This window comes from Pygoscelis adeliae, unplaced genomic scaffold (genome assembly GCF_000699105.1).
Source record: "Pygoscelis adeliae isolate BGI_AS28 unplaced genomic scaffold, ASM69910v1 Scaffold171, whole genome shotgun sequence".
NCBI classification, from domain to species: domain Eukaryota; kingdom Metazoa; phylum Chordata; class Aves; order Sphenisciformes; family Spheniscidae; genus Pygoscelis; species Pygoscelis adeliae.
In genome coordinates, this window is record NW_008824186.1 from 8,234,668 (window position 1) to 8,257,718 (window position 23,051).

Sequence of the window (23,051 nt, forward strand, 5' to 3'; positions counted from 1 at the left end):
TTCCTGAAAGCTCCTAGCAATGAAGTCCAGATTTAGTGCTTTGTAGTTCAGGCTCAGTGAACACTGCACATAAATTTAAGCAACTCGCTCGGGATGGTAACTGGAAACCTATTTATTACCATGGAGACTTGGTCTTACTATAAGCTTTGCCATTTTGCTCTTGGGCATATGTTTGGTACCTACTGGCTGTGAGTTAAGAGTTCTTTTGCTCATTACTTGTCAAACGCTAGGCAGTTGATTTCAGCTCCAAAGTAGACTGGAAATGGAGTTTCATTCCAGAGCAATAACTGGATAATAATTATGCAACTGTAAATAGTTTAAAACTTAATTGCCTCTTTAGGATTGAGCAGCGTTAATGACAAAGCCTAGATAGGTCAATCCAAGAAGTAAGCTTGAAGATGAAGAATACCGTACTAAAAAAGAGGGCTGGAATGATAAGAAGTTACTTGGGTTTAGTATTAGTCACTGACCATCAGCTGGCAGCAATATTCATTTGAGTGTTTTCATGCAGTGTTACAGTTTTTGCTAGAGAGAAAAAAAAGGTATGTTTTTTGAGTCAAGGAAAACATAAACTTCTGAGAGTTGACCAAAGGTGGTATTACATGTTTTAAAATATCTCAATGCCACTAGTTGGAACGTGAGGATTTTTTTAATAGTAAAGAAATCTGCACCTGTGTTTTGGTAGTGGTCTTTTGAGTTATAAAACATCTTATGCAAAAGCAGAAATAGGAAAGGAGGTTGATACATTAATTGTATTACAAGCTTACTCTGGCCGGTAGTTAGCTCTAGTTGAAAAAACAACTACTTTGGGCATGGAAAACCTTTCGGTGCTCTGAAACGCAGGAGTTTGACATAACCGTATTTTAATATTACTTTTAAGTATTTTCTTACAGTCCCTTTTAAATTGTTGGGGGTTTTGAGATCAAAAGATAAACTTATTTCATAGAACTGATTCTCTTAACACTTGAAATAAGTTTTATGTTTCCAGGTTGGAAAATCCAGGCTGCTTGATACTTACTGGACATTAATTTCACTAGGTGAAAACCAAAATATTTTTCTTTACAGGCTCTAGACTGTTTTCTCTTTCCCATTAGCACAGGCCAGAGATATGGAAAGGTTGAAGGCAATCTGATTTATTACGCTGAACAGGCAAAGCACAATTTGTGTTGGTGTTTCTCCTGGATTTGTTGCTGTTAAAGTGTGTGTAACTGTGTTTTATTGGAAGGCTGGATTTAATGATTAATACATGTCAATTCTTTTCAGTTTAAGTCTAAATACCCTTGAATTATTTCATAAATCCATTAGCTTAAAAATAAAAAGCTAAACTGGTGTGACTTAATAGGTACAAAAATTCACTTGCTAAGAACTTCCAAATATATTGGGGATACTGGTCACTGTGTGCTACCTAAACCCCTTAGGTTTAAGATGAAGTGGCTATGAAATACCCTGTTAAGCTTAGATATTTAGGTTTTCTTTGATTGTTTTGTTTAAGACTGTATGCTTGTCACTTTCATGCATGCAATCATTTGCAATAATTGTGGTTTATATGTAATGTAAATACCATGATAGAAACTTATCTGAGATTCCCTCGGTTTCTCATCCCTGATGGCCTGCACTTTCCCTGGTTGTTCTTCTCATGCTCTCTTCAGCTTCCCAGTTTTTTGCGTGGGTTGTTTGATATGCAGACTACAGAACAGAATGTTAACAGTAAAACAAAATATTACTTGGAGATTAAACAGATAAATTCCACTCACATTTTTGGCAGAGGTGTTCCTAAAGATGCAACAGTTGCATCTTCATCCTTGTATTGCCAGAAGATACTACTTTAATAGTATTTAATAATATTTTCTTTGATGAATTTAAAATATGTTTCTTTTTTTAATATCTTTTCATCCTTTAAATAAGCTTTCTGGTCATCTTTTTGCCTCTAATCCATGAATCCTTATGTACTCAAGAGTGGTGTTGTGTTTTATAGTGGAATGAATTTTGTTGCTTGAGCAAATCCCAAGCAAACTTACAGTCCTTTGTCTGCAGTCATAGTAGCAAAGAGCATCCCTAGTACACAGCTTGTGTTAATAGACTTTCAGGGATTACTTCTGTTTCCTTCAAGTTTTTCCCTAAGTTAAATACTGTCTTTCCTGTCATGTAGCATTTATTGGTTTGTGATGTACTATCTGTGGAACCTACAAATTATGCTTGTAATAAACATGAAGAGAACCTGTTCCCTGACAGCTGTAATGTGCCTGGACCGAGATCTCGCAAGTAACCAAGTGGCTGTCAGCTCGGACATCAGAAATGTACAGGCTTGACAGCTAGACACCAGCTGATCCAACCTTTGGAAGGGTGTTTGTGTTGCGGCCTCTAAAATATTAAAGGTTGAAGGTCAGTTCTGAAGGTTGATGTAGAAGAAATGCTATTGCTTTAAAAATTCATGAAGTTTGTGGGGAAAAAAAACCCACAACAGAAAATGTATTACTGAACAACAACAAACTTACTTTCTCTTAATGTAGTTTTTTGTTGAGAGTATTTATTTCTGGCAGCAAGAGTGTCATGTTTGGAATGATTCAGTTGGTTCAGAAAGTTACTTTCCTCAGTAAACTTTTCAGTTTAGTATAGAGTACGAGTGTTTGTCGGTATGTTCTAATCAACAGGGGATATTTACCTAGTATATTTGTCACTCTCCGACTCTTTCTTGTATGTGCTCTAAAGTGCTTATTCTGAGTACCATTCTTGTCAGTCCTCAGAGTTGGGTACCTAGTATTTTGATGGCAATCAGAAGCAGAGCAGAACTTTGTTCTGATGCTCTCAATCTTGTCCTTAATTACAGAATAAGTAATACAACTTTGTGGATAAGTAGAAAAGTTTCTCAGGATTTTTCTTTTTCCTTTAATTCTTTCTGTACATTCATCTAATGCCAAGGAAGAAATTGAGACAACTCAAGCTTTTTTGAGATGTTAAAGTTACAAATAGTTTCTCTCCTTTTGAACTGCTTGAGGAAATCACAAATTGTCTAGTGTTGAAGGTAAGTGTTAAAACGAGAAAGGGCATGCCTTTTGGCAGTGTCACCTGAAACTAAGGACATTCAAGCGTTCTTTCTTAGGCGGCTCATGGGACTCAAAGCAACTATATTTTGTCAAAACAACCAGCAATGGAAGTATTAAGCAATGCCAGAAATACGTGTCAGTCTGTTTATGCAGCAGCAATGTAAATTCCTGTGTGCACTGTTCTTTTTGGGTCATCTGACAGCGTGATGGTTCGTGTCATAATTACGATATATTTGTGCTACAATTTATATTTGCACAGAAGTATGCAATGGAATAGAACTGTATGTACTATAATCATTTGAAGAGCAAATAGACTTCCTTTCAAATATACAGCTGTTTTTCAGAAGATGAAGCTCATACGTGTCTTAGATAACAAAATGTGTATTAATGCTATACAGTGATTTTTAAGTTGAGAAGGGATGATGAAACATCCCTTACTGCTTTCTTTATCTGGTCCTCAAGACTTGAGGTAGAAACCGTAAAAATAAGAACTTTCCATGTCAGTCCCATGTCCTTTGGAGAATTGTGTAATGTCTATGCTTGTAAATGTTGATGTTGTCGTTTTAAGGGGTTTTTTTAATTATTTGTTTTGAAAAGGGCAAAAAACCACCAAGAAGATCTGTTCATATCAAGCTCTTTTGTGAATACTTTGAGTCTACTGGTACTTCTAGTAATTTCAGTAGTACATAATTATCTAATACATCAAGATAAGTAGGGAAGGTCTGTGAAGAACTGCGACTTTGGAATCGCATTCTGCTTTACCTAAGCTTGTATTGGAGCAAAAGGGATGTGTGCTGTCAGTTGTCTGGGAGTCTTGGAAGCTCCATGGGTGGGATATTGGAAGTACAGGAAAAGTTGGGATACGAAGGAGTGTTCTGCAGGGAAAGCTCGTAGTAGAGTCAATTTTTCCATCAGCTTCTGTGAAGCTTAAAGTAGGTTTTTTTGTTTCTTGGTTTACCTTGCACTCAGGAATCTTTTGTAGTTTGTTTTGTGTGTTTAAAAGTTCCAGTAGCTTTATTTACAGACCAGGTTGTTTTAATAAGTGTATTTCCAGGGATTTTTACTTGAAAGTAATAGGCCAGTTTTTTTTTTTTTAAGGATGCAAGTGAAATACTGCAGTGAAATATTTATGTGAGCATAATTATCAAGTGTGTTAACGAAATAAAATTTTTTTTTTTAACAATTGGAAAAGGAAAGAAATTAAGGCTTTTTTTGCAGTGATTTGCTGATTAACTAGGGGGACTATACCGAATCTTTTTTCCAATGAGCAGATTTTTATTTAGGAAGAGGGATTATGGAGATGGATTCTGCATCTGTGATGGTGGTGTTACTATCTTTTCATAGCAACCTTTAAAAGCCTAATACATTAGTAATTCCAAAGAGTTCACTGTAGGTATATGTTGCGCAACATATTTTTTGTCTTTTCAATCACATGTATGTTTCAGAATAAAGTTTACCAAATTAATCTTGGAATTAATTGTGTCTTTTGACTACGTCTGCTTATTTTAGCTGTGTGTTAGAATTTGCAGATGTGCTAGTGTCATTAGTTGATGTGTCCTTTTGTTTTTAAGCATGTGTTTTCTGTCACTTTGAATTTTACTGCAAAACAGCTCCATCTTAAGCTTTTACTTGATATGCAGCTACTGTCTGTTAAGCAGTATATCTTGCAGAATTTGGAAAATTTAGAGAAGCAGCATTTGCGCACACAGTGTGTTGCCGCAGTACAGTCTTCTTAGTTAGCCATTTGTCTTGCTCATCTTGTCTTGATCATCACCAGTTCAGCTATACTAATCTACTGTTTATTAGACGTGATGCTTGTTTATTAGAGTGTTTTCCTTATTTTAGACAATAAAGATGACTAATTTATTTACTAGTGTTTCAATGCTTTCTTATACAAGAGCTTCTGAAGTGTTCACCGGCCATTGGAGTGACCGATAACGTATTTATTTTCACATCCTAAGTTGCATTGATAACACAAGAGGGTTTTCTTTCCCGTTTCCTACAAAGTCCTCTTCTAAAGCATGGACTTGTTCACATTCATGCTTACTGTTAATAATTTCTAACGTGGTTCAGATTACAACTTAAATTTTGCCAGAGTAAGTAGGTAGATAAGGTTAGGCTCAGTATTTGCTTATAAATGTGGTGTATAGTTGTATCTTTTATTCTATCCAGAGTATGCTCACTGAGTTGATAGATTAAATGCCTTTTATGTTGAGTATTTTCAGTGAGGCTGTTGATAGAGTGGAAATAGTTTAGGATGTAGTGGCGCTCTCAGATATTCAGTACAATGATGCCTTCCTGACAGAAATCCAAAAATTTAGAAATATATTCTTTAAATTTGACGAATCTCAATGTTCAAATAAACATGCAGTAACTGCTGTGAGTTAGCTTAATTCCTGTTCCCTGATGACTTCACTCTATGTACTATTTCACTTTGGTTCAGTTTTGTTTGCTGAAAGCTTTACTGAATGTGAAGGGAAAGCCTTTTGAGGGCTTTGAGCCCAAGGGCTCGGCTTCTAGAAAATTCTGATTCTAATCCTCTGAGATTTCTAGCAGGACTACAGGGAAAGGGTGGTTTCAGTTCCATTCTGTGAGATTTAAAAGTAGGTATAAATGAAATCCCTGTGTGTAGCTTAAGTAGATAAATACCTATAAAGGTCTGAGTCCTCCAGTGGTGAAGCTTCAAGGATGCTCTATTACTATGAAGAAGTAACCTGTGTGTTCTGCCAGGGTTACGCATTGTCTCTCACAATTAAATACTGACTTGAAATTTGTCATGATTTGCTGGGTTCTGTTTTTGCTTAGGGCTCTGTTTTTTTCATGTCTCCCTCAGCAGTCATTTAAAAAAAACAAACAACAACTTTTTGAAACAATAACAAAGTACATTACAAATAGGTTTTTCCCTTTTGCTTACAAGGGATACCCCAATTCAGATAATCGCCTTGAGAGACAAACAAGTTCTCAAAAGTACTGGTCAAACATCTTTAATCTTTACATTTGACAGTGTAACGGTTTTAAGTGTTTGAACTTAAGCCTGCTTAGCATGACTAATGCACCTGTATTGGCTTTAGACATCTGAAATGAATACTTCAAGAAATCACGTCAAGTGTTCCTATGAATCTACTCTCACTATATCCCGATATTTGATGTGCTTATATTTCTGTCTGGTTTATTTCAGGAGTTTGCAGCGCTTACGAAAGAGCTAAATGTATGCAGGGAGCAGCTGCTTGAAAGGGAAGAAGAAATCGCTGAACTGAAAGCAGAAAGAAATAATACCAGGGTTAGTTCCTTGTCTTCTCTGAGATTACTATTATTAAAGCATCCAACTACATGGAGCAAAACATTGAATGTTCAATTTGAAAAGCTAAAAGTGTTTTTTCCCTGATACTTGCACATGAATCCCCCTGGAGGTGCGAATGTGTGTTGATTAAGAAAGTTTGGAATCTTATGCACAGCTCCAAATACTGCTGTGCAGAATCAGGAAAAGCTCATAAGACTGCACTGCTGTCTGTTGTTCAGCTTTCTTGTTGTTAAAGTTTTGTAATCCTACAACACCTGAGATGAGAGGAATAGAGCGGGCAAGTTGTAGTGATCTGTTCCAGCAGCTTACACTGCTGCCAGCAGAACAGTTGCTCTCTGATTTAGAGCATTTCCTATGTATATCCTTCTGACAAGCATGCAGTTCCTCAGATTGGTGGCAGAACTGAAAAGACCTGGTTAAGTAGAAACCTCATTTAAAAACTAGACTGAAAAAGAGAATTAGGAAATGCATTAGCTCTGATATAACTTCTGACACGGGTGAAATGTTGAAAACAGGTCCTTATGCTTGATGCAGTAGTCTTTGGCTCTCAGATTTGGAGTTTGGAAACTTGATGTTTGAGGAGGCAAAGTTTTCTGCAGCTATGCAGAACAGGAATAAACATTGTTCCTTTTTTGTTTGTTTGTTTGTTTTAGCTATTACTGGAACATTTGGAGTGTCTTGTCTCCAGGCATGAGCGATCTCTCAGAATGACTGTTGTGAAGAGACAAGCTCAGTCTCCAGCAGGAGTTTCTAGTGAAGTAGAAGTTCTCAAAGCACTAAAATCTTTATTTGAACACCATAAAGCCCTTGATGAAAAGGTAATGAAATATGGTAGCTGACATCTTCTCATTCTGTCCCCGCTTTCTTTTGTGTGGACCGTGCAGTTGTTTGTGCTAAAGTTGCAGAAGTCAGGGTCTCTGAACTTCTCTCTGTATTAAGATAGCGGCTTTGCTATAACTGCATCAGTAACTGCCCTCCTGAATATGTTGCACTAAAGCAAGGTGCTGTAGTTTATTCTAGTACTTCATTAACTGTGCTAATGTAAACTAAGCATGGTTCAGGGGCAATATATTTGTTGTAGGAATGCATACATTTGCTTACCTGTGACACCAGGATTTAGCCTTCTGATTACGTAATACAAGAAATGGACTAGAGAGAACAGGAGGAGAGGAATCTGCTTACACTGCGATATCAAATAAAGCTGAATTTAAGGAACTCCGCCCTTTAGTTGTGCCTGACGTTGGCAGCAGGATATGCAAGTGGTAAAGTTCACTGTGAATTTTGCTCCCAACTCTTAGTTTGCCTAACTTTTGTGACCCTTGTATATAAAGTCTGGCAAATTATTTTAAGTAGAATTCTGTCTCTTCTTCCGTGTTGTGAATAAGCAAGAACATACACACTCTGTGCCTTACAAAAGGATAAGCAAATTCTGGATATGTTTAATTCTTGCCTAAATGTACAGGTCATGTTGAGATACGATTTGCTTATGACAAAAAAAGGAAAAGCTAGATTTGAAGATATGCATTGTTTCCCTAGGTGGTTTTTTGTAGCATATGTTGTAATTAGTACTGACTCAAGATTAAGCAGGTCTCTAAGTGTAATGGAAATAGTGTCATTTATTATCTGAAAGGGCATGGCAGCATGGCAATAAGTGAAATTGATTTCTTTTTAATTTGAACGATTTCAAATTATTTGAAATTGCTCTTTCAGGTAAGGGAGAGGTTACGAGTAGCACTTGAAAGATGTAGCTTATTGGAAGAAGAACTAGGTACTACGCATAAAGAGGTTGGTTTTTTTTTTTAAAAAAAGTTTTCATGTGTGCATTGTGGGCTCTTTCAGGTAAGGGAGAGGTTACGAGTAGCACTTGAAAGATGTAGCTTATTGGAAGAAGAACTGGGTACTACGCAAAAAGAGGTTGGTTTTTTTTTTTTTAAAGTTTTCATTTGTGCATTGTGGGTGTTTAGTCAATATTTGTACACAGTAATTTATTCAGTTATTAAGGTTCACTTTCATTTCTTGGTTTTGATTTTTTTTGTTTGTTTTTTACCAAATGGGATAACTATAATTTTTAAATTAGGCACTTTGAAAAAGCAGGAAAGGAAAAACCAGAAAAACCCTAACCTCCCTAACTCCCCCCCCAAATCCCAACAAAAAGAGTTCCTGTGGCTTTAAAATAAGAATTTTTGGGTTGCAATGGCATAAGTTTTTGAGTGCCTGTGCCATATTTTATTAATACATACCTTGCAGTAGAATCAGTAATTGTTGTTTTGCTCCTTTGCTTTTGCAGCTGTTCCTTATATTATTAGTGAGAAAGGAATTGACTTGAAACATATGTATATAAACTTTTCTTTTAGTTAATGATTCTGAAAGAGCAAAATAATCAGAAGAAAACAATTCCAGATGGGATGCTGGATATAAATCACGAACAGGAAAATACACCAACTACAAACGGGAAGGTACAACTAGTTACTTTTTTAGCTGATGTCTGATTTTTTTTAACCATTAACGATAATATTTTAATTTTGAACTCTAATAATAAAGTTTTCTGAGTGATGATTTAATTAAAAAGTCTCAGTTACCACAATTTCAATTTTTGCGGTCTATCCAATAATAAAATTATCTTGAGGGAGGGGTGTTTACAGATAAGTAACAGTTTGTTTTTTCAATTTCTGGATAACGTGCAAATACTTTTTTTTTCCCCCCACCCTGTTTAATAGCGATCCTCTGATGGTTCTTTATGCCATGATGAAAACCTTGCTAAAGTGATTGAACTCCAAGACATCATAGATAAGCAAAACAAAGAGCAGACACAAATGAAAGAACGTCTTACTGCTTTGTCTAGCAGAGTAACAGAGCTGGAAGAAGATCTTGACACAGCTAGAAAAGACTTAATAAAATCTGAAGAAATGAATACAAAGTTACAGAGAGATGTACGAGAGGTGAGGAATAAACTGTCAAAATTTGGGTAGTCACAAATGCAACTGCTTTATAACATTTCAATGTCATTGGTGCTCAGTTACACCTTTATGCTTTTGAATGTCTTTGGTTTGATAGGTGAGAAGAAAGTTGTTTAGAGCATGATGGTGCTATTTTTTGTTTAAAAGACCAGTTGCTTAAGAAAATCCATCTTCAGAATAAATCTGACTAACTAGATGCTTCACGAATATGTTAAAGTACAGATTTAGCATTGCGAACTTCAAGCATCTTTTCAAGAACATGTTAATCTTGTCATAAATGCTAAGCTTATTTGTGAAGTTTAGATTTTTTATTTTTGAACATGTATGTGGTTGAGGAATCACTTTAATTTCAGTGGTGTGATTGACAGTTCCTGTTACTGATCAGTCACTAATCTCCAAGGTCCTATGTATTGCAGTGTACTGTATCCTTATTAAATAGAAAGGGAGCTTAGTTAAGTCCAAAAACACTCTCTGACCATCCCCGGGAAGTACAGATTTGCTGTGTTCGTGCCACTGGAAAGGTAAGTAGCAGATCTGTGGTGTAATATAATAAAGACCAGTCTTTTTAAGCATTCACTGTTTAAAAAAAAAAAAAAAAAAAAATCATTGAAGTTGTAAGCCTAAGTGAGACTATTCTTTCTACTTCATTTTGTTTTACTCAGAGAAATAACAGAGTATATCTGGTTTTTATTTTTTATTATTATTTTTGGTTTGTGGCTTTTTTCCCCCCCAGTTTGATCACTAAATAATTATCCCTTACATTCTAAATTCTGACTTGTGTCTTGCATAGACTATGGCCCAAAAGGAAGACATGGAAGAGAGAATTACAACTCTTGAGAAACGCTACCTCGCTGCACAACGTGAAGCTACATCTGTGCATGACCTCAATGATAAACTTGAAAATGAAATTGCCACTAAAGACTCCATGCATCGACAGGTTGTAATTTGAAATAAGATAAAGTACACTTTGCTCAGCGTAAAACTAATGGAAATAATCAATGTACATACTGTACTAAAGCACTTTGCTTTTAGGAAGATAAATATCATCTGTAACGTGCTATTGTTAGCGATTGTTTTTCGGTAACTGGAGGAGTGCGTTGTACAGAATTTTACCCTGGAAATGAAGATGAGACAGTTTACTGGAGAGAGGAAATGGTTTTGAGCATTTTGGTGCACTTGATCATGGTGCAGCAGGGCTGTTGTCCCTATTAATTGTGGATTTTAAGTTACTATGTGTGTATCCAAGCATCTTTAGTTTCATGTGTGAGAATTACTCATCCTAAGCTAAAATAGTTTTAAAATTTGTGTAGTGATTTTTGTAGCCTATAGTAGAAGTAAGTGTTGCCTTACTGCGGGAGGAAACTTGATGTATGCTTGACATGAAGTAGTCCAACTTAAAACCAGAAATGGTTATTTAGCCAATCGCTCTAACTAGAGGAAGCCAGGCAACTCTTAGTCAACAAGAGAAGTCCCTTTTAGTATAATTTTTAAAAGAAGTTGTACACATTTTAAATAAAAATAAATTTTGTGGTAATATGCATAGTGTTATTTAAAATATGAAGGAATTTTTTTCCTTGATGTAACTCAAAGTCTTGACATTGCAAATTCACAACTTGTTCTGTGCTGCTTCCCATACCATAACTATGTTTGTTTGGCGATATAGTTGCTTTTAGAATACACAGAATTGTCTGCAGAAAAAAATTTGTAGAGAAGTTCTCTCATGTAATGAAGGGGAGGATGCCACATCTTTTGGTTATGAAAGCAGTTTTGGACAGTTTGTTCTCCATAGGTGTAGTAAAGGCAGTAAGCTGTATCCTTACCTTCTTCTGACGAAAAGTAATTACCATTTTAATGCTAAACATTTGCTGATCATAATCCTGTGTAGAGTGAAGACAAGAATAGGCAATTGCAAGAACGACTGGAACTAGCTGAGCAAAAGCTGCAGCAGACTTTGAGAAAAGCTGAAACTTTGCCGGAGGTGGAGGCTGAGCTGGCACAGAGAGTTGCAGCACTTTCAAAGGTGAGTCAATTGGACCGTATCCTCAAGACTCTCTTCTCTGTTGGTGTCCTGCTACAAGAAATCTGTTCCTAAACTGTTGGGTTTGTTACATTGTGTTTCTGTTTTTCCTCCAACTAGTTCAGAAAATGTTTCTCCTTGTTTTCTGCGTTTTCTGTTCATCTCTATGAACACACTCTAATGTAATCTTTTTTTTTTTTAATTTCTGCTCTTTGGAACGTGAGCAGGTTTTCTGTTAACTCTGTTACATTTTGAAAATGTCTCTGAATTATAATTGTGCTGCTTTTTATTAAAATTAATCAATAATAGGCATAAAGTCTTCTAAAACAAGAACTATTTCTGAAGGGGGAGCCCCAAGTTTCTTCCGCTGTTAACCAAGTGAGGAATGTGGGGAGAGAGAAAAGTAATGGTACTCATTAATATTAAGATTTTTAGAAGGCTGCAAATGGAATAATGAAGTCAGAAGAATTATATGTAGTAACTACAAATGAGCCTTTTCAAGTGTGCCTGTGTGTGTTTTCAAGTCTCAGTTTCATTTCTTTCCCTGTTATCTTTCCTGTCCCTAACTGGCTCTGTAGTCTGACCTTTTGTCTCCTGGGAGCTCTGCTGCTAAAGATGCTAAAGTATTGGAACTTACCACCAAGCTTAGGAAGGTAGAATTTGTATATTAGTCCTTGTTTCTGCTTGCTGCTTTCTGCTTTGTCATGATTACTAACAAAGGGTCATATTGTCTAGGCTAGTGAGGAAAAGCTGAAAATGCATTTAAATTTTTTTTTTTTTTTAATTCTTGGGGATTTGAATGAACTTCTGCTGTTGCAAGCTCATTTGCAAATAGTAGTTGATTCATGGTACTTAGAGATGAGAGGCTTCATCATTTTGTTACTTACCATATGAACTCTTACTAGGTCCTTTTAGTGACAGAAAGGCATCTATTCTGCATTGTGTATTACCATGAATGGCAGTTGCGCAAAGCATGTTAGATATGTTATTGTGCTTCAATGTTTCTATGCTTCTGAAACCTTTTTAAAAAAAACAAATTCTAATTTTGTTTTCAAATTGACAGGCTGAGGAGAGACATGGCAATATAGAGGAACGACTGAGGCAGATGGAAGCACAGCTAGAAGAAAAGAATCAAGAACTGCAAAGGGTACTGTACAAATTTTTGGCAAAGATACAAAGCTGAAAGAAATAATCTAATCCCCTTCATGGCTGCCTATCATTCAGCAAAGCTGTTTTTATTTCTCATCTCTAAAATAAAGCCAGAGTTTAGGCTGGCTGGTAGTTGGGAGATTTGAGCCACTGTACTATGGCTAACCTTAAATGTCAAGAAGAAGCTGGAAGTCTCCAGTCAGTTTCAAATATGTTTGGAAATACCTAATTGCTAGTCATACTTTCTGACGAGGAGACAGATCAAAAACTCGCTGAATTAAATGACTATGGAAAAACTGGTTCCTAGGTTATAAATAATGGAATTGGTTCTGAAATCTGCTTTTTCTTGAAGTGTAAGCTCAGGTTTTCAAGCTTCTGATCTTGGAACAGTTTTTGAAGTCTGAGGTGTCCCTTACACTCCCTTAGTCATGGGGGTACATGCACTATTTCTTATTCCTTTGGAAAAATATTTCTGCTGAAGAAAATGCATTTGGATTAGAGAAAGCTTACTGTTTTTACAACCTGGAAACTGTTATAGGCATTGTAAATTTTAAGTTATTTCAGTAGCTTTTATGTATCTTAGGCTAGACAGAGAGAGAAGATGAATGAAGAGCATAATAAACGTTTGTCAGAAACTGTTGATAAGCTTCTGTCGGAATCTAATGAAAGGCTTCAGCTTCATCTCAAGGAAAGGATGGCTGCCTTGGAAGATAAGGTAACACGTCACATTCCAGCAGATACATTAATTAGATGTTCAACATTCTGCAGTGATTTGTGGATTTTGCAATGTGTCTGTAACTTCAGTAAATAAATACTAAATCCTTATTATTTGGTAGTTTCTGTTAAGGCTTTTTTCCAGTGTGGATTTTGAAAATAAGTTCTTAAAATTTGTTGGTTTTTTTTGAGATTGTCCCTGGGCATTGTACTACAGTGTTGAGAAGACATCTTTTAAGAAGCTTTATCCTTTCTTAGTTGACTGGTGTGGACTGCATAAATAGGCTCATCCAGTGTAATACAGGAAGGCTAAAGAATTAGGACTAGAACTTTGACCTTTTCAGTTCTGTTTCTTTTATTTTGCATTGCTTTTTTCTGTAGCAGTTACTCTGAGTCATTGTGGGATTCTTGCAAGTTGAAACAATCTTGCATTTTCTTCCCAGGGAGATCATTTTGAGACAGGTTATATGAATGTAAAGGGGCTGTTCCCTGGGTTGTCAATGCACATCACAGAGCTTTCCCCTGTATTCAATTCATCTTCTAACTTGTGACATACTTTACTCTGTTTCTTTCCCTTCTGCTTTTGGATCTAGGTCATGACGGATTTTTCTTCTGTGCATGTCTTTAAGGATTCCCTTACTCTGCATCGAACAAAGCAGTGTCTTCTAAAGTAGCGCTTTGCTTGATGCTGACTTTGAACTGCTTTGTCTTGGATTAAAAAAATACTTAGTTTCTTTTACTGGAGGGTGAAATGACCATCTGGGGAAATGTTTCAATAAAAGCTGAGTGGCTTTTGTTTTAAAGTCATGGCAATAAAATGCTTCAGCTGCAATATATAATGATGTGTTCAGACTTCAATAGATGTTTACTTTCTCTTGCATTCATGTCAACTCAGTTCTCATCCCTAAACCATCAGTCAGGTATCTGACGTGTCTTTCCAGAATTCCAGGACTGTGCTCCCCTCAGATCATTACAAAAATTTAGTTTGTTCTTTTCCCTGCTTTTGTGCTCTTGGAGCTGAGAGGAATCGGGTACTGCAGAACAAATGTAGGTCCTACCGATTCTCGCCCTTTGAGCTAATGATAAAAGTGCTTATTGTCTGGCATCTAAGGCTGCAAACTTTGTCTTGTGGTTTTTAGTTAACATCGCTGTTTTCAAGATCACCAGCTGCTCCTATTACTTCAGAAATTCTTGTTATGGGCCTTGTTATGACATCAACAAGGTTGTTCTAACAGTCTTTATAAATTCAGTTTCTGAAAAACAGCTGACCACAATTTTTTTTTAAAATGTTTTACTATTCCAGGGGTGTCTTAGGGTTAACCCTAACTCCCCTTTATTCTCCAAACCCTAACTACGTTCACGAATAATGAGGAAAATCTAGTTGCCCTTCGCTGTAAGTAACAGCGTCTAGAAAAGTATTCTTGCTGTGGCTTCAAGCTCATTCTTTTTATGATAAGTTGGAAAGAAACACGCGGGTAAAATTTTAAGACTTTCTTCTGATCACTTGGGCTTTTTTCCCCCGAATGACTGTTTGTTCACGTATGAAACTTTATTACATGTTTAAGATGCAAGTAATGGTATTACTTACCTCAAGGAAATGTGTTTAGCAGAACTTCTTGGCAATGGTGGAAAAGGAAGTGATCCAGTTATAAGTTTCCTATTAGAAGGGGGAATCTCTGATGTTTTTCTTGGTATCACATACTACAGTCAAGTACAGTGGTTGAAATTGATTGTTTTAGCTCTCAAATGTTTCTTAATTCTCAGATGATTCTTAGTCTGAATTTGGAAACTGCTTTGAGTAAAGAGATTGTAGTAGTCATAAGTATTTATATTTACTGCAGTTGTTTAGAAGTCATGGTATAACTGTAAAGACGACAGCTCTGATGTTAATGAAGGCCTGTAAGTCAGTGAGTGTTGCATTCCAGAGGTACAGTGCATCCAAGAAATTACTGTGTAGTAATTTTGTAGGTAAGGCAAGTGAAAATAAAATTAAAACCTAATGATAACAGACAGTAATGCCTTAGTAACCACTCAGTGAATTACTTTGAATTATTTTAGCTGTCTAATTATTCCTTTTTTTTTACCAGTTTTGTCAAACGGAGCTTTAAAACGCTGGTATTGGTATTAAATTTTTGTAGAACTTGTACTATTACTAAATCCGTTATTTAGAGGGCTGTACACCTGAAAGGATAAACGTTCAACTATAATCAAAGTGAAATGATGTAAGCAATAAAGTATCTGTAACTTAAGATGCATCTGTGTAGTGTTAACTGAAACTTTTTCATACTCATCTTGGTTATGGTTTAAGAGTTGAAAGCTTTTATAAGTAACATTATTTGCGATACATTTTATTTTAGAATTCACTTCTTCGAGAAATTGAAAATGCAAAAAAACAAATAGAGGAACTTCAGCATGAAAAGGTATAATACACATTTCTGAAATACTATATTGGAAAATAATTGCTTCATTGCTATCTAGCAGGACCAGATTTGAATTCTCCCATAAAACTTAACATTGCCTCGTCTGTTTAAAAGTAGGGAGCTGTTATTGCTCATTTTATGGTATTGTGTGCCTCAGCGCTATGATGATTTTCTAGGTAATACATAGCTTTTTACTCAAAGACTTAACACGCTTCTGAATATGTAAAGTGGCTGGATATATTGGCAATTTGCCGAAGTTTGACGATTGCGTAGCATTTTTATACTGTTGTACATATGACCTTGAACAGTAAAAAGAAAAGAGAAATACTTTTAACGTTGGGTATTTTCCCCTAAGTTTTTTCTTAAAGCATTGGGTATCATGAAATGCTTGTTCGACTGATAAAAGTTTTTTTTTAAAGTTTTTAAGAATTGCGGGGCAGGGAGAGAAATATTTATTAGACTTGGCTGTTCCTTTGCAGTAGCAGCTGTCTGGTGTTTTGCTTGTCCTGGAACTGACAAGTTCCCTTCTTGAATAATAGTGGTGGGGCCTTTCATTTCTTTGCATCCTTAAGCAGTGGCAATTGATTTTGTGGTCGCACTGTCTGTTCTGAAATAATACTTGTTATTGCTTATTAAATCACAGGTGTACTGCATCTCCCCAAATCATTCTAGTAAGTAGCTAGGCCAAACTGTAGAGGATGTGCTTCTGTAATAAAGTGAAGAACGCATTCAGAATATTTTGCAGAATGCGCTTTGAATTTTTGTATGTGTAGGCCAGCAGTTTTCACACAAGGCACAGATGTTCATCATCAGCCACTTTTATTACTTTTTCATTGTTTTCTCATTCATTGGATTCCTCTGTTGTTAAATTCTGAGTTTCTAGAGCATGTGAAAATGTCAAAAGTTAAAAGTGAATGCATTTAGAACCTTTTGTGCACAGCGCTTGAAAAATCTTCTTGTTTCTTATTAAACATTATCACTTAATTATAGTAAAGCTAGTAATATGTGAATTTTATTTAGTAGCTGTTTTTAAAATACACATTGTCATTACCTAGTCACAGTGTAGAGAGGCAACAGAATTATTCCTGAATGCCCTTTTGTGGTGGTGCTGTATTGTGTGTAGCAAAAATAATTTTTATGTTTTAAGTCATTGAAGGATATGTTTTAAAATCTGTTATTTCTGAGTTTCGTAAAAATGAGATAAAAACCCCTCAATGTTAGTTTATAAATTGGTATTTGACACTGATTTTTTTTTTAAGTATATTGTTATGTATTTCATCTATTTATTTTTACAGGATCAACTTGTATTAAATGTTGAAGCATTAAGGGCTGAAAATGACCAAGTGAGGCTCAGAGCCACATCACTTCATCATAGGTATCAGCACTTAATTCCAGTTCAGTTTTTTCTAATTTCTTTAAAGTCACTTTGCAAAATATAATTTTGTCTATTATAACTGAAAATACATTAGTCATAGCTATAAAACGTATTCTTTATAGAGCACATAAAGCAGGTTTTATACTGCCTAGAAAAAATGGCACTGGTGGAACAACAGGAATCATTTGAGTGGGTTTTTTTGGTTTGTTTTCCCCTGCCTTCGTAAGGATAAAATGTTTCTTTGTGTTCTAGCCGACCAGAGTTCAGGTACCCTATGACATCTTCGTCTGTGGTTGACAGTCATACAGACTCCTATGGCACCTCATCAGTGTTAAGGCGTCCCCAGAAAGGACGCTTGGCAGCGCTCAGAGATGAGCCTTCAAAGGTAATAAACTCTGAAATTAAAATAAAAATAAAACTTTGGCAACTAAGCAGATTAGATGAGGCTGATCTTGCAAAACTCCTTGCAATGCAAGTAGTTTTTAGAATAGGGGTACCTAGCAATGAAACTGCTAGATTTTATGTATCCCGTTTTACTAATGCACAGCTACGAGTCTTTTTAATTGTTAACAAATAATTGCAAAACTGGGATTTTGAACTCCAATTTGTTTTACGTGTGATAAGCCTGTAAAATATAAGTTGAAACAGTCCTACTATTGTGCCTATACACAAAATATCTATCACGTTACTGTTCTGCAAGCAACTTGAAGTCCCTTTCAGGAGACATAAGTTCGCATTACATAAAGCTGATTCCAAAATTCTCATTGGATTTGCTATCAAAATTCTGCCATAATTTAAAGTACATATAGCCAAGATATGGGACTGTGCATTTTAAAATTTCACTTACCTGTAAGATGCGAAGTTTTCTACATTATAGCTTTTTTTTTTTACATTTCTCTAAACATTGCTGTCTTGATGGACGCATCCAGCATGTAAGTGGGCTTTTTAAAAATTATTTGAAACATCTTGAAAAACAGTAGAAATGTCATGTTTTTCCCATTTGAGTTTGGATTTTTTTTTTAATTAATTCTCTTAGGTTCAAACTCTAAACGAGCAGGACTGGGAGCGAGCCCAGCAAGCAAGTGTATTGGCAAATGTGGCACAAGCATTTGAAAGCGATGTTGATGTGTCTGATGTTGAGGATGATAGGGAAACTATCTTCAGTTCAGTTGATCTGCTATCACCAAGTGGTCAGGCTGATGCTCAGACTTTGGCCATGATGCTTCAAGAACAGTTGGATGCAATCAACAAAGAGATTAGGTATGATCTATCTGCTGTTAAGGTTTTGATAAAAATGAATTTCTGTGACAGTAGAAATCCTTTTTGTGTGGTTACTCAGAAAATGGTGGTTGACCATTCAGTTTCCTGCGGGTTGACAGAACTAACTAGTTTGCTTATGCCTAAGTACTCTTTTCAGGTTCTTTGACTTCAGTCCCATTTATGGAAGGGATTGTGTATTACTAGTTTGACAGAAGTCCCTGCATGATGGTGATAGCAGTGGTGTTTACCACTTTTTTTTTTTCAGATTGGATTAGAAGATTTTTTCAGTGTAGCTGTTTTGTCTGCCAAGTGCTGCTGCTTTCTAATGCCCGAGTCAGCCTTTCTGTTTATATGGTACTTGTTTGAATCTCATGTTCCTTTTGAAACTTTTTTCTTTTAGACTTATACAAGAAGAAAAGGAAAACACAGAGCAGCGTGCAGAGGAGATTGAAAGCAGAGTGGGTAGTGGAAGTTTGGATGCCCATGGCCGATTCCGGTCCATGAGCTCCATTCCTCCTCCCTATGCAAGTGGTTCACTTGCTGGTTCTTCCCCGCCTGGCAGTGGCCGCTCCACCCCAAGGCGGATTCCACATAGTCCAGCTCGGGAAGTGGACAGACTAGGTATCATGACACTGGTAAGTATCCATTAACTTTAATTTTTCAGAAAAGTGTTCCTTTTCTCTAGGAAATGGGTGGTTTGATTTCCCCTTCCTCTCCTTCTTACTCAGCTGTATTTTTCCTTTCTCTAGGTTTTTCTACTGCTTCCTTTCAACTTCTATAAAAAGTGTAAGATACAGTCATAATGATTAGGAAAAACGTTCAGAACTCAAGTCTATTATTTGGTCAACATCTCATGCCTAAGTATTCCTTCTGTTGTTATGGTCTTTCTTCCGACTCCTCTTCCTAGAAGAAATAATGTTTTCTTTTCAACCCCTGGTACAGCAACCAGTTTCTCCCTCTGCTTTGAACTTGATTTTTAGCAGTCCACTATTCCACTAAATACTCAGCTAAAAAGACATTTGCATATATTGCATTAGTCTTCACGATTGTGAAGGTATCACAGCTGGTTTAATATTAATGAGTGCTAGTGCCTTGTTTTAGCCTATTAAGACTGGTAGGTAAAAGAAGCATCTGTTAGACCTAGTAGCTGATGAAGTAGTAGCTTGGGCTTAGCAGTTCGGCAAGTAGAGAAAGATGGATCCATTCTTTTGACATTCATATGACTGCTTAGAAAAATTAATCCTTCTAGGAGCTGCTTTATGCATGTAAACCTATCTGTAAAAGCAAGACACAAGTTTTCCACTTTTTTGTTTTTACATAAATGTTAAATAAATCCAACACTTTCTTGTATTTGGAATTCCTTTCACTAAGGAGCATCTTGGATACAGGTATTTATTTGCAAGCACCCTCCAGGAAAAGCTCCTTCTCTAACTTAGCTCTATATACATTACTTTTTCTCCAGGTTTGCATGTGCATTTGGAAACTATACTACTTAGTTGTACATGCAACACCATACTTAGTATACCTTATTGTCTTGGGTTACTGCACTTGTATCATGCCTATGCCATACCAATTGGTAGACAAGGAATGCTACCCATTGCTGTAAGAGCAGGTGGACTGTAAATGACCGACTTGGCTCATTTAGGTCTCTTATAGGAGCATTTAAAAACAAGTAATGCGGCTAACTACTTTTGCTGGCTTTTTAAAATGAATGTGTACGTATACCAAAAAGTCTATTTTTTTCCTAAAAAGGAATAGCCTTTCTTGCATTTAAAAAAAAAAATAAAAATTATACTAGCTTTAGCTGTATATCCAGGGTCAAGCACACTTCTTTTACAGAAACTAAAAAATTTCAAAATGTGTAGTGCTTTATATTCTAACTTTTCACAGTAATAAGTAATTAAGCTAAGTACTTCTCTTACAGAAGACCATATGCAAATTGAAGTAGTTGTTTTCATGAAAACTAGGTCAGAAGAATGTATGTCTTATGTTAAAATTTAATGTAACTGAACAAAAGTAAAATAATTAAGTTCACTTTAGATCATAACAATTGTAACTCAAAGGCACTTGATCCATTGTTTGCAGTTGCATTGGTCTGACGTTTTAGTACCTGGCAACTGATTTGCGAAAGCATGAAAACAGGAAGCTATGCTTCTAGAATTACAGAACAAGAGCTTTCTAGAAACTTGTGGAACGGCTGTCATGAATTATCAGACTGAATGAGTTCTTGTGGGTTTTTTTTTTCGACGTTTTAGTAGAAAGTTGCATTAGTTTGAGCAGGATGGCAACATTAGCTTAATGCTAACCGCAGTAGTGGTGCTAGGCAGTTCAGTTAGCTGAAAAACCCCTCATGATTAAAATTAATTAAAAAGCATCAACATGATAAACTGTGAAACCTACGGCTCTCTTGAACAGTTCTTGTGGGCAGTTTTCATTCCATATGGTAAACATTTTCATTTTTATGGGTTACCAGGTTTAATAGATGAAAGATCCAGCAAGGATAAAAGGAGTCGTCTGCGCTTTATCTAAGAACTTGGAGGGACTAGATGATCTTTAAAGGTCCCTTCCAACCCAAACTCTTCCATGATTCTATGAACTTACGATTTATTAACATAGTACTCTATGGTCAGGTTGAACAAAACTTTGCACATTAACGCTGCATAGTTTGCATGTATTTGAAATAAAAAATGATTAAAAGTTGTCATTTGTGGGAGGGAAAGAACACACAACTCCCCTGCCAAACTTCGAAGGGGACTGACTTTATTTTGGTTACGGTCTTTTGAAGTAATTTGTCTCCAAATACAGTGATAATTATTAAGCAAGTTATCTCAATTAAACTTTTGTCAGCATCTGTCCTAATAACTTGATAACTTGTTCATGTAACTCAGGGTTGCTGCCTTGCTCTGTGCACTGGCAGAGATGGGAAGCACCTAGGAATTGAGATACAGTGACTTCTGGAGTGGATGGAGGATAAAATAAAACTGGTGGTAGACTCTTGCTCAAACATTCCAGCACTTTAAACTTAGTGGAAAGAACAGAATACTGTTACTGTATAGAAATCAGCTATTGTTGGCACTCTGTCTTTCACAGTGTTAAAGTATGGCTGCTTTTTATGCTATGTAGGAAACAACTGTGGAAATTGCTAAGGTGTGAGAAGGGACTAGCTCAGACAACATATTACATAGCCTGCTGTGGCTACCATGTAGGTTATATAGTTCAAGGCAAGTCCTTGACATATGACTGGAAATCCTCTCACTTTTTAAAAGCAACACCTTATGCCCCCATGTGCTTTACGGTTTCTCTTGCTGAAGGTAATGCACGTTTTGTGTGCTAATTTGCCTGTGGTACCAATACATTGAAATATCTACGGTACTTTTGTAGATAACCAACTATAAGTCTTGATTTTTTTTTTCCTTCCTTTTCCCCTCTTCAGGGATACATTTAAATAATCTGTGATTTGAAGAGTACTTCATACTCTGTACCTTTCTCTGTGCCATTGCTGTAATTGTTATTTATAGTCTCCCTAATATGTTTTGTGTGTACTAGTTGTTTCAGTCTGTGCTACAGTTTACAGTAAATATGGCTTTTCTAAATTTCTTTTCTTTGCATGCATCTGTCAGCCTAGTGATTTAAGGAAACACCGTAGAAAGGTAAAACTCTTTATTTACTGGTGTGCCCCTTCATCTCCTTCCCTGTCCCCAAACTCATTAATGGATAACAGGAACATAAAAGAAAGCATTTGCAGGCTAACCCTATAATAAAGCAAGATTATATGCTCTTTGATGTCAAACATAAAATGGTTTATCATCTTAACATAAGTATGGGTTTGTTTTGTTTTGTGGGTTTTTTGTTTGGCTTTTTTTGCTGGTGTGGGGGACTGTTGTGTTGCTTTCTGTTTGTAACCACTATTTTGCAGTCTTCATGAAACAATATTTAATTTTAAAGATCTGTTAGTGCACACACAAATAAGTTTAATTTCTGTTATTTGAACTTTGAGATAAGCCATAGCCACAGATATGTAGAAACTGACTTCATAGAATTGGTAATCTTGCTAATGATTGTCTAAACACATAACAGTGAGAATCAAGATGCGTTCTTTTCACAGGACTCTTTGGTTTTCTGTCTTTGCACTTGCTTAAACTAAAGTCGGGTATATTAGTTTTATGGTGCTGAAGACATTACTTTTTTTCATTCATAGAGTTAAGAACTAAAGATGAGTGCTACTTGCTCATTTAACTAGCTAAGACTGAAATTTAGTAGTTTGTCACTGAAGGTAACGGAAAATCCAGAAAGAAGTCAAACAAAAAATAGGCAACTGCAGAATGGTAAGGGCAAGAGTAATCCTTTAACACTGAAATAATTGATTTTTCCTTTCAATATTTTGTTTAGCGTTGATATTGCATTCATGTTTCGTCATTTCCAACAAACCCCTCAAGTTTTCATTCATTTTCCATTAGTCTCCAGCTTCTAGAGACGAGGTACGAGATGATAAAACCACAATAAAATGTGAGACATCACCACCTTCTTCACCTCGATCTTTGCGTTTGGACAGAGTCCAAAAAGGAGCTTTGCATACAGTGAGCCATGAAGATATCAGGGACATAAGAAAGTAAGTAGCTGTGAATAAGTCAGACCTAGCAGTAACTCAGTGTTTCAGATCATCAGAATAAAATCCTAAAACTGCAAAGCTGTTCAGCCTGTAGGATTTTAGTTTAGATATTGAAGCGTTTCTCGAAAGTAGAGAGAATGAACACATAAATGGATGACTATGTTACATAAACAACAAGAATACAGATTTTGTTAATGATCAGAAA

General features: G+C 36.1%; 1 protein-coding gene across 1 annotated transcript in view; it reads left to right on the plus strand.

The window, feature by feature from the left end:
* PPFIA1 (protein tyrosine phosphatase, receptor type, f polypeptide (PTPRF), interacting protein (liprin), alpha 1) overlaps nt 1-23,051 on the plus strand; it is a 60,519-nt gene that overhangs the window by 15,130 nt on the left and 22,338 nt on the right. Inside the window, exons 3-18 of the mRNA XM_009334540.1 lie at nt 6,223-6,324; nt 6,999-7,163; nt 8,056-8,130; nt 8,700-8,801; nt 9,063-9,284; nt 10,093-10,239; nt 11,188-11,322; nt 11,898-11,972; nt 12,383-12,466; nt 13,052-13,183; nt 15,540-15,602; nt 16,898-16,977; nt 17,230-17,362; nt 18,014-18,237; nt 18,638-18,872; nt 22,695-22,846. Coding sequence (XP_009332815.1) covers nt 6,223-6,324; nt 6,999-7,163; nt 8,056-8,130; nt 8,700-8,801; nt 9,063-9,284; nt 10,093-10,239; nt 11,188-11,322; nt 11,898-11,972; nt 12,383-12,466; nt 13,052-13,183; nt 15,540-15,602; nt 16,898-16,977; nt 17,230-17,362; nt 18,014-18,237; nt 18,638-18,872; nt 22,695-22,846 — 2,126 coding nt within the window. The remainder of the gene's footprint in view (nt 1-6,222; nt 6,325-6,998; nt 7,164-8,055; nt 8,131-8,699; nt 8,802-9,062; nt 9,285-10,092; nt 10,240-11,187; nt 11,323-11,897; nt 11,973-12,382; nt 12,467-13,051; nt 13,184-15,539; nt 15,603-16,897; nt 16,978-17,229; nt 17,363-18,013; nt 18,238-18,637; nt 18,873-22,694; nt 22,847-23,051) is intronic.